The sequence below is a fragment of the Pongo pygmaeus genome, chromosome 3 (genome assembly GCF_028885625.2).
Source record: "Pongo pygmaeus isolate AG05252 chromosome 3, NHGRI_mPonPyg2-v2.0_pri, whole genome shotgun sequence".
In the NCBI taxonomy this organism is placed as follows: domain Eukaryota; kingdom Metazoa; phylum Chordata; class Mammalia; order Primates; family Hominidae; genus Pongo; species Pongo pygmaeus.
In genome coordinates, this window is record NC_072376.2 from 159,873,333 (window position 1) to 159,884,552 (window position 11,220).

Here is an 11,220-nt window from a genome sequence, read left to right on the forward strand (position 1 = left end):
CCTTATCCTGGGGCAGGCAGATTTGAAAGCTATTTTCCCACGCTCCTCCCTTCCCCCACTACATGTCGGTCTTGTGAGTACATCTTTTCTCTTTTGCAAAACCTATGTCACAATGATTGATTTACTGCACACGGGCAGAGCTGACCTGGACCTGGCCTGTAACAGTTACTTCAAGAAGCAGGAAAAAAACCTAAATGTTTCTACTGTTTCCCACCCAGGACTGAACAGAAGTAGCTGTGCAACCTCCACTAGAAGTCTTCTGAGCGTGTTACTGAAGAGGATGAGGCAGGAGGCTTCCAGAGGCAGGAGGCTTCCAGAGGCAACAGCCAAGACTAAGCCATCAACCACAGGGCCAAACCCAGTAAAAAAGAAAAATAAGAACACTTCCACTTAAAGAACTGCTGCAATTATACTGTTCCTTTTTTTTTTTTTTTTTTTTTGCATTAACATGTCTTTCCTTTTATGATGGTGAGAGTTAATATTAAGGTGTGCGTATATGTTTGTTAAAGGATCTCACTTTGCAATTAAAAGTTTGCACTTACATTAACACATTGGTTCTACTATTTCTTTTAAAAATATGTTTGAAATTTTCTGTCTTATGAAATCCCATTGGCTGAGAAATATCAGCCTACCTACATACAGTTTTCTTGCTTATGTTTGATGCTGCAGCTTCCAAATTCTAGTCAGTCTTCCTCTGATGTTGCAAGAGTGTGTTTCTATGCAATGGAGAACACATGATTGTTATCTTTATGGTGCAGGTGGTTGATCTCTGAGACCAGATGGCAGATGGCACAACAGGAGTCCTTGACACAAAGCTGTTAAAGAATATGTTCTCCTTTAATGAAATGGAGCTAGAATGGCTCAGGAAAGTGTGCACGCAAATTTCACTAGCACTGAGTTTGTTTCTTATCTTAAATGAGATCAGTAGGAAAACCAAGGCTGTGCTCTATAGATGGACTATAAGGATTGTTTACACAGCATGGGCCAGTGTCTGGGGCTGCAGATTGAGGAGAATTACACCATTAACTGGGCTGAAAAAGACCCTTATAAGGCTCTGAGTTGCATATTCACTCTAGCATAGAGTTACTTTGCATTGTTTCTCTAATTCTGCATGCTACTCCAGCTGTATTGATAATGAAGACAAACATGGCATAGACATATTTAAAGCCATTTTGAACATATGATCCAAAGGATTACCTATAAGAATAATGCTCATAAAAAAGATCACCTAAACTTGTTCTAGTACAAAGCCACTAATTTTATAGGTTAGTTGTTTTTATTGGCCACCTCAGGTTTACTTTACAAATTTACATTGTGTCATTGAAATGCCTAATATAGTAATTCTTTTTATTGTCACAGTCATAACATCCTTGAGATTAATTCCTGAATTTGTTTATTCACTTGTTTCTTTTTGTTTCTTTTATGGGTCGGGCATTGTGCTATGTACTGGAGACACCTAATTGAACAAGTGTAATGCAGTAAGTAATCAAGTGTGGGAAGTTCCAGACAGGAGCAAGCTGGAAGAGTTAAGGGCTAGTATGCATGGCCAGATTGATGTTTCACAAAAGAAAACCAATCCTAATCATCACCCTCTTTTTGCTCTTCTTTGTATCTGCCTTAGACATGCCTACCATTTAATGCTAACAAAGATAATACTTCCCATTCCTTTCTTTCCTGCTCGAGAACATGGTAAGTTTGAAATCATGAGAAATTCTGACTGTTTTAAATAAGGGGCTTAATAGAGAAGTGGTGATTTATTAGCACTGCTGAAACACCATTTATTGATTTAAGACTTTTAGAGAAACTGCTGCTAAGTTATCTGGTTCTCGTTTGAATGGAAACTCAAAACAACCACAATAGTAGCAAATACATAAACGTAAAAATAGAGGCTTAGTTGGAACATTGGAGTGAAGACTGAAGAGGGCTGGACGTAAAAGCTTGGGCAACACCTAAGCAGGCTGATTTAAACACAATTCCAAAATTGCTACTAGCAGAGAAGACCAGAGTGAGCCCAAATGAAACCTGCGACCAGCTGAGAGCCCCTCAAGTTAAATGCAGAGACTTTTATTCTTGTGTGCGGTTATTTAGACTGAAAATGGGAACGTGCAACTGTGAGACGGATCTCATTCATGCATAATTGAAACACCCAAGGGTAAAATACTGAGGCACAATGGATGACATTTGATAAAAAGAGAGCAAGGAAAAAGAAGAAGTTAAAAACAAGATACAAGACCCTGGGGACCACAGAGAAGAATACTTGACATAGGCCAAATAATCTCAAACAAAAATATCCATATTACCAGACAATGTAAATATAAAGACAAATGCATGGAAGAGACATGAGGATTGGGTAGGGAAAATGTCTAGAATATGAAACATGTAAGGGATGAGTCACTGGTGAATGAAACTCTTATTCTAACTAAATGCAAACCAAAGTACTTATATAGTATTTTCAAATACGTAGGAACTAAGAACAAGTACAAGATTCACTGTCTTTAAAAAAGCTATATTCTAAATTACTATATGATATGTCTATTCATACATACAACTATGTAGCATATGTATGCATAAATATTTAAAATTTCTTTGACTTACTGGGGGAGGAGTGGTATGTGTGCATATGTGAATATGGATGTAGTTGACTTCCTAATTGTGCAGGATAAATTCCATTTCGTTGGGGAAATTTGCAGGAAAGATTTGCAATAAGTATTTTAAGAATGAAAATGATGAGCTGAGAAACAATGGGCAATTAATGCAGTTGTCTTGGCTATTTTTCTTGGCAAAGTCACAGGTGGTTTAATGAGCATTTATAATGCATTAGGCACAATCCTAGATACTCTGGACTATCCCATTTAATCTTCTGAGAAAAATCCCCAGAGAAGAAATTATTACTCTCATTTTAGGATGGCGATTCTGAGGCTCAGAGAAGTTAAGTCCCATAATCTTGTCTGAATCCAATCCAAACTCTTCCCATCACACACTTGCTCCATTCCCTTTGAGAGATGAAAGGGGAAGGCTGAATAAAAAAGTTCTCAGTGCACCATTTCCAGTGTTAGGCTAAAAATTCTTTATTCACTCAGATAATGTGCACTTTCACTAAACAAACCTAATGTTGCAAAAATAAATCCAAATCAAAACCAATCCTAATCATCACTCTCTTTTTGCTCTTCTTTGTATCTACCTTAGGTATGCCTACCATTTAAAGCTAACAAAGATGATACTTCCCATTCCTTTCTTTCCTGCTCAAGAACATGATAAGTTTAAAATCCTGAGAAATTCTGACTGATTTAAATCAGGGGCTTAATAGAGAAGTGGTGATTTATTAGCACTGCTGAAACATCATTTATTGATTTAAGACTTTTAGAGAAACTGCTGCTAAGTTATCTGGTTCTCGTTTGAATGGAAACTCAAAACAACCACAGTAGTAGCAAATACAAGTACTTTTTTTGTTAAAAAACAGTGAGGCCTTTACATTGCTTACTAATTCTGCAGATTAGTAAGACATGGTTCTGTGTTTAGGTCCCTATCTTCCTCACTTTCTTTTATCCCTTGTAATGAGAAGGAAACCTAAGGAAAGGCATCTCATACCAATGGGAATATAGGCAAGTTGTAGGAAATGATTCATGCCAGATAACCTATACATTTTCCATAGATATTTCCTTAACTAAGAAAATAGACATGAGGCATCTAATCCTTAATGTCAGCAGAGGGTTATTATATATTCCATATAGACCAGGCACTGGGACTTCAAAGAATGGTAAGTCACAGTTTCAACTCCGTGGAGACTTAAAATAAATCTACTGGTGTGCAAACATGTACATATGTGTACTTGTAAACACGTGGAAGACAAGTGATAAATGCCTCATGGATGACATGTGCAGCAAGTGCTACAAGAAGTGAGAGAAAAGTCATCGAAGCCTGGAGTCCATTCAGCTTCCAGCACATGTGCCCACAAGGTTTATACCCATATATCAAATATTGCCACATCTGCAGTTTTCTGAAGACTTCAGAATGACTTAGCTTTCAAGAATCTTGGTCTGGGATCCTGGTGGGCCCATTCAGGTACTATAGAAATCTAGTCCAACTCAGTAATGATGTGGAAACAGAGGCATAGAGGGGCTAGATAACTTATTGCAGGTCGTATGGACAGCCAATTCATGCAAAAGTATCTTTGGGAGTAAATATGTTCTATTCTCTATGTACATCTATTATATATACTTCAATTGTATATACTTCTACTATATTAAAAATATCTCCATTAGCTGGAAATTGGGGCTGGTTATAAACCAAATGGAAAATATTGAACTGAAGGAATTAAGCAACCTGGTTATAACATGACTGATAGTTTTTGTGGCCTAGAACACATCCTTTAACCTCTCTGATGGCCAGCTCTCCCATATGTAAGAGAAAATACATTGATTGACTTAATGATGTCTATGGTCATTTCTAGTAATGGGATACCAGGATTTAATGATTCTAAATCAGTACGCAGTATTATCCTCCTACCAACTTCACAATCTTTCTTTTTGAGTATTTTCTTTTTCCTCTTTTTTGTAGTGTACATGCCCCATGTATTTACATTGCAACTGAGTGGGCCAAAAAAAAAAAAAAATCAGTGAAATGACTCATTGCCTTTCTACTTCACATAAGATCCTTAAGAAAACTGGTAGCAGTACTGAGACTGGAATTGAGACATTTAAGCATTCCCCTGTTATTAATACTTTCTTTTCCCTGGCAAACATATTCCATTCAATTTTATATGATTTCTATCCTAAAGTCACCTGGAAATCTTACAGTTTTCCACCCCTTTCTCATCCCAAGTAACCTGTGCAAATCAACTCTGGCTTCCTGAGAATAAGTCTCCACATCGTGGTCTGAATTTGTAGAAGTAGTTCTAATGGTAGCAATTCTGAGTCAGGTGGAAAGGGGGCTATGATAGTGTCTTTGTCTTCAGAAACACTTATCTTTTCATTCCTAAGATGAAACTAAGAATTTGCTTTTTACAGAAAATACACATACCCTGTAATAGAATAAAAACCAATGCAAGTTTTAGAGTTCACCCGCCTCTTCTACCCCCAAGGGTCGCATCCTCAACCAAAAGAAGAGGGAGGCATTTTTATCCCATTCTCCTAGATAGAACTTCAGGAGGAAAGAGTAGGAGTGCTTCCAGCAACTTGGAGACCTCTAGGAACTGGTTGGTGTTATCTAATAGAGAAAGAATAGCTACCTCTCCAGCCTTACCAGATGATGGCCATACTCCATAGACTTCTCCTGAGCCAGGACCACGAATCACTTCCTTTAATGAGGTTGACTTCGTTGCTCACATGGTGAGCAGCCAGGTCTTCAGAGGCTGGGCTCACCACAGGTAAGTGCTCTTCCCAATCCCAGCCTGGACTCCTACCGATACAGTGGAGGAAGAGGCAAACAGATATGGGATGCTTATTTTTGTTATAAAGAACCATGGGCTTATTCTCTTTTCATCTGTTGTGGAGGATGATTTAACTCTCTTAAATTGTGGGCCACTTCTGCTTGAGAGATAGATATTTCAAGGCAAATGGTATCTATTGGGAATTGGTACACAGTGTATCAGTACTTCTCAATCCTGGGTAGATATTTATTTATATATGCATCTGTGTACTGTTTCATCTCTTAGTTGTTTATATTTTTTATGTGGGCATCCAAGCCCCACCTCAGAACAACTAAATCAGAATCTCAAGGGTTGGGCCCAGGCGTCTGTTAGCATTTTGGTTGTCAGGTGAAAATAGAGAGAGAATGTTTTTAATGGATAGCTTCTGTATTCATTTGGAATTATTACATTTAATATGATTAAGATAAAATGATTGTGCATATATTCATCCTTTTGTTACTAGATCATTTTTGTCCCCTTTTGATTTTCTAAAACTCCTCCCAAAATGTTATTATTTAACTAACCATTAGATTGAAAAGATGATTGTCCACTGATGATCACTGGTGGCTATTGACTGTTTAGCCAATTCTAGTTCTAACAGAAATTCTGTAACTTAAAATAATTATCAGTGAATATCTACACCCAATAAGAAGATAAAAATGTCATAAAGCAATAGATGCTTTTCCTCATCTTGTGGAGAAATCCGCAATGGTGAAAGCCTTTGGCCTTGCTGCCCCATTCCACCCAAAGCCCACATGAAAATTTCTAAGAGTAACTGAGAAAAGGAGAGAATAAACAGATTCATAAGAACACTCTAAGAGCCCACTAATGAACTCCTTGATCTGTAAGAAAAATATTGTAAACTATAATTCAGCAACATGTTAAAATACTACACTGAAAAATGATACCATGGTAAGTGATGGTGATTTTTAATATTCTATCAATAAAATGGACAGTGACTTGGAATTGAGGGTCTATTGCTTCATATGACCTGCTTCCAGTGATTTGCATTTGAGTTCTATGTAGAGCATGCTTGAAGGAAGAAGCTAAGGGAATATTTTTATGAGACTCCATGAAACACAGGTATCCAGGGTTACTTTAGTATCAGTATGAGCATTAGAAAGGAAAACATTCTCCTCACTACTGGATAACAAATACGATGGCTTTAAATCACAGAAGACCCAGAGTGTTCCTAATACTCTCAGGGAGTATCAATACATAGCACTTTCGGTTTGGGTGCCAACCTTGTTGTGAAAGGCACCATGAATCATAGCCATAGTGAGGAGGTTTGGAGGTGACATATACATGAAAGTGGCTCTAGTCAGACAGGAGGACCATGGTGGATGCACTGTAGACTATAACTGGCTACCTTGTACCTAGACACGTATAAAACATTTTTCAAGATGTTAGAAATCAGAGAGTGAGATTTTGCAAGAGCATAAGGTAATGGATGAACAAGCAGAGTCAGAGAAGCTGGTGAGATTAGCTCCACTGCTGTTACTATGATCCCTTATCTAATGTAATGGTAATGTCTGGGGAACTCTAATTACATATAATTACTGGTTCACTTGGGTTAACAAGATGTTACTATTGGGAGAATTAAAAGGATATTATCAGTCATTTCAACTATAATACATGTAGTTTAATCAGACTGTTTTTCTGAAGTTAAGCTATGGTCACCTTCTCTGTAGGAATGTGAGTTTTGAAGGACAGAAGAAAAGTAGAAAGAGGATTTTTGTTTTTCTTTTATTTTAAAATCACAGGGCACTTCTCTACTATGTAGGAATAGATTATAAAGATTTGTACAGCCTTCATGCAGTAAAATGATGTGGTACATCTGGGAGAAGAGAAAGTATATTAATAGACAAACTTTAAAAATACCAAAAGGGAGCTGGGAGGGTCCAGACAAACTTTGAAATTTAGGGGAGGAAGAATCTCATACTCAATCTTCCTCATCTCAGCTAAGCACAATGTTCCTTATATCTTTCTCAAATTGCCTGTTCTTGCCATCCAGCTGCATTATCCTACTGAGCCTGGAGTGTTGAGAATATGGCTGGTGGCAGGGTGGAGGGAAACTCAAGTCCTGGACTGTGAGTCTCTGCCCGTCATTCTTCATCTATGGATTAGTGACAACTGATGTAACCAGCCTGTCCTAGCCTTGAATGTCTTCCATAGTATTTCACTATAATTGAACCTATAATATGTATATACTTTACAAGAGAAAGAAAATGCCAACTTCGTATAAATATGTGTTTTCAAATATGCTTCTTTCCATTATTAACTAATATTTGCCATGTACATGCAAGATACATGCAAAGCACTATATCACTGGCTTTAAAAGGCAATTTGGTTCCTACTATGTTAATCCAAATGTTCCAATTAGTTTAGTGCTTTCATAATTATGTATAATTCGGTTTGCATTTATGCATGAAATGTTTATTTCCATAATTGTAACAAGCATTTAAATTAATTATACCATAACCTCTTGATTCCATGGGCCAACTGTTGAGTCTTTTTTTTAATATTTTAGAGTCAGCCCTTTTTATTTTTTGAAATTTCCCCCCGCCTTTGATGTGTTGTTTCTTATCCTTGTTTGGAATTCTCTATGGAATATTCTCAAAATAATCTTGCAGTTTTCTTTTATGATTGAAACTTTGCATTTTAACAGTTGTCTGGAGATAGTTTCTTCCTTGTGAAATATCAGTTTTAATAACAGAAAAAGAAAAATGCCATAAATCTGCACTAACCACATAAAGCTGAAGTCTCTGAGAGACTGATTAACATGGAGACTCTACACAGGTTTTTCAATAATTAGAGGATGTGCTTGCATGGAGCCACAACTGCTCAGGCCTTGAAGCCATTTCCCAGGGCAGCCAGCAATTATTACAGCCTGGAGTACATTCCTTATATTCTATGCCTCTAGCTATTGAAGCCGTTTTCAAATAAAGGTCTCTTAATTTCACAAAAAGTTAACATCACCGTGGATGAACAACATTTTTCTGCTAATACCTTCACTACTTAGTTGGGAGAGGGCCCTCGGAGAGCAGGCAATTAGAAATTCCTAATTTGTTGTTCACTCACCCATAGAAGGTTAAGAACATTCTGGTCTCTGATTACATGAACCGAGCAAAGGCCAAATCCAGCCTCCCACAGTGCCTTAGCTAACTGCCTGCCCTATCAGCAAACGCTGCTGAACATTGTTTTCAGAGCACAGGAGTGTGTGGGCAGTTTCACTGTGGGCTTGAGTATTTATTTATTTACTTTTGTCTCTGTAAATTACAGATAGCAAATATAGTATGGAAAAGATTGTCATTTTTCTTTTTGGTACAAAACTTGGTATATCATTACCACGAATTAAAGCCTAAATGTTAGTATGATACTTTTAGAGGAGAAAACCTATGTGATAGTTCATCACCAATAGCCTTGGAGTTCTACTTTCTGATGCATCATTGCTTGTATGGTGTGGATGTAATAATGCAGCATTACTAACAATGTAGATGTCCATGTAGCCTACTATATTATTATTTTATATCAAAAAGTGCTGATGAAATTTTGACTATATGATACAGCTTACAAAAACATAAAGCTTCTGCCTAATGGACTGCTATCTATTTTATTTTATTATTTTATTTTATTTTGAGATGGAGTCTCGCTCTGTCACCCAGGCTGGAGTACAGTGGCGCGATCTTGTCTCACTGCAACCTCCACCTTCAGGGTTCAAGTTATTCTCCTACCTCAGCCTCCCAAGTAGCTGGGATTACAGGCGCATGCCACCATGCCCAGCTAATTTTTTGTATTTTTAGTAGAGACGGGGTTTCACTGTGTTAGCTAGGATGGTCTCGATCTCCTGACCTCGTGATCCACCCACCTCAGCCTCCCAAAGTGCTGAGATTACAGGCGTGAGCCACTGTGCCCAGCCTGGACTTGCTATCTAAATAAGCAATGCATAATGTAAATGCCAAGAGAAAATTTCATCAGTCATAGGTAGTTGACTGGACATTTAATTATCCTTCACCTATGCTTTCTGTTACGCCAAGTTAACCATTTAATTTGGCCAAATAGACAGATTTAGTCCGTAACAAAAGTCTCTTTCAGCTGGAGTGGGCCAGGGAATGGGTCTTAATGAAGAAAAGGAAACGCAAAGAAAGGAGATGAAGATCAAAGGAGAAGAGGGCTGAGAATGTTAAGCAAACTCCAATGTTGCCAACTCTCTGGCATACAGATGAACAATCCTGATGGGAAAGAATCATGACTTAGTCCAAAGTTGGACAAGTTGAATAATTTGGTAAAATATGATCAGTTCAGCTTGCCCAATTACTTGAATGTGGGAGGGATTCAGTAGCATCATTTTTGTCTCTTTGGGGAATGAAAATAAATCTGTTGCAAACTGTGTTTAGCACATTCAAAATCGGATGTAATTTTGCCATGCTTCTTTTTGAAAAATAGTTGTGGTAATATATGCTTCAGTTTGTATGTCATATGCAACATGTGACTTCTGAGCTTGGTTACTAACTTCGATCCATATTTCTGTAAACAAAATATACAAAACTCCATGTGTGTGACATTGATGATTATAAATCTTCTATATGAATATTGGGGCTTTCATGTGAACACCACGTGGCCTTCGGGAGATTTCTTAACCTTTCTGTGCTTCAGTTTCTATATTTGTAAAACGGAGCTAATAGTCTTTGTTCTATTTTATTCTCATAATTTCTAAGAGATTACATGAAATAATTTGTGTGATGTGTGTGCTTCGAAAACAATAAAGGATTCTACAAAAGTGATGTCATTATTATATCGCTGTCAGAAACACTTTGCCTACACAACAAGCGAAAGTCATTAAGTCAAGACAATTAAAAGGATATAGAAGGAAAGGGGAGAGAAAATGATAACATATTATAGATAGCTGACAATTTACTGAGTTGTTCTGTATTTTTCACTCATTTTTTCTCAAATCATTTTAGTTGATATACTAATCTTGAAGCAGAAGAAACCAAGTTTTGAGGCGTTTTTGAAGTCAAAGTCTCCAAACTATGATTCTTGCTCACAAGTTGACCAACACAATGAAAATTGTTGCAAAAAATGTAATCTTTAGTGAAAAAAACTGGGAGCCATCTTGGCCATAGCATCCTGAATAAACATAAAACTTGAAATGTTGTTCAAGGTGGATTACTTAATTACCATTTACCACTTGTTTAAAAAAAAAAAGATTTGGGAATATGGCTGGTCCAATTCATTTCTCAGTGACAATACACCAAAGCTTTTAAAAATACAATCCCTTTTTGCTTTCTCCTTTCAATACACTGAAAACCAAAGTGTTATTTTTAAAAAGGTAAACATTAAACCATTGCAAACTTGTATTTGTTGCCAGTAAATGAAAAAATTAGCAAATGTATTAATAGTTACCAAGTAGAAGAATCCTAAGAGATGAGATAATTCTTACCATTTTCTTCATTCAAAAGTCGTTCAGTGCTGATAATTATTAGAGATCAGGTTTCACAAATATTTCCTATGTGATAACATTTCATGGGCATTCAGGAGAAACAGTTTCATGAGGGAGAAAGATGGAGTTGTGATGATTGGAATAAGACAAGAATACATTGTAGATGGAAGACACAATCCATATTAATTTTCTACAGTCATAATCAGAGACACTAGTAATTGGAAGGGGACAAGGCAAAGCACTCCTTCACTATTCTCTCAGTTCTTGGCTTTGTATCTGAAGTGACCTCATAAAATATTAGGCAAATAATATTGAACACCACTGGCTGAACAAGTGATTGATCATATCATTCCCCTCCTTTCAATCCTTC

The 11,220-nt window shown here is 37.0% G+C and overlaps 1 protein-coding gene across 4 annotated transcripts in view; it reads right to left on the reverse strand.

Moving 5' to 3' along the window:
• The window catches only part of TTC29 (tetratricopeptide repeat domain 29), a 290,487-nt gene extending 285,185 nt beyond the window's left edge, over window positions 1–5,302 (reverse strand). Inside the window, exon 1 of one of the 4 annotated variants that reach the window (XM_054486394.2) lies at window positions 5,242–5,302. In XM_054486394.2, coding sequence (XP_054342369.1) covers window positions 5,242–5,262 — 21 coding nt within the window. In that variant the 5' untranslated portion in view covers window positions 5,263–5,302. The remainder of the gene's footprint in view (window positions 1–5,241) is intronic. The other 3 variants (XM_054486390.2, XM_054486393.2, XM_054486388.2) reach the window with 3 other exon arrangements.
• Between the last annotated feature and the right edge of the window lie 5,918 nt (window positions 5,303–11,220).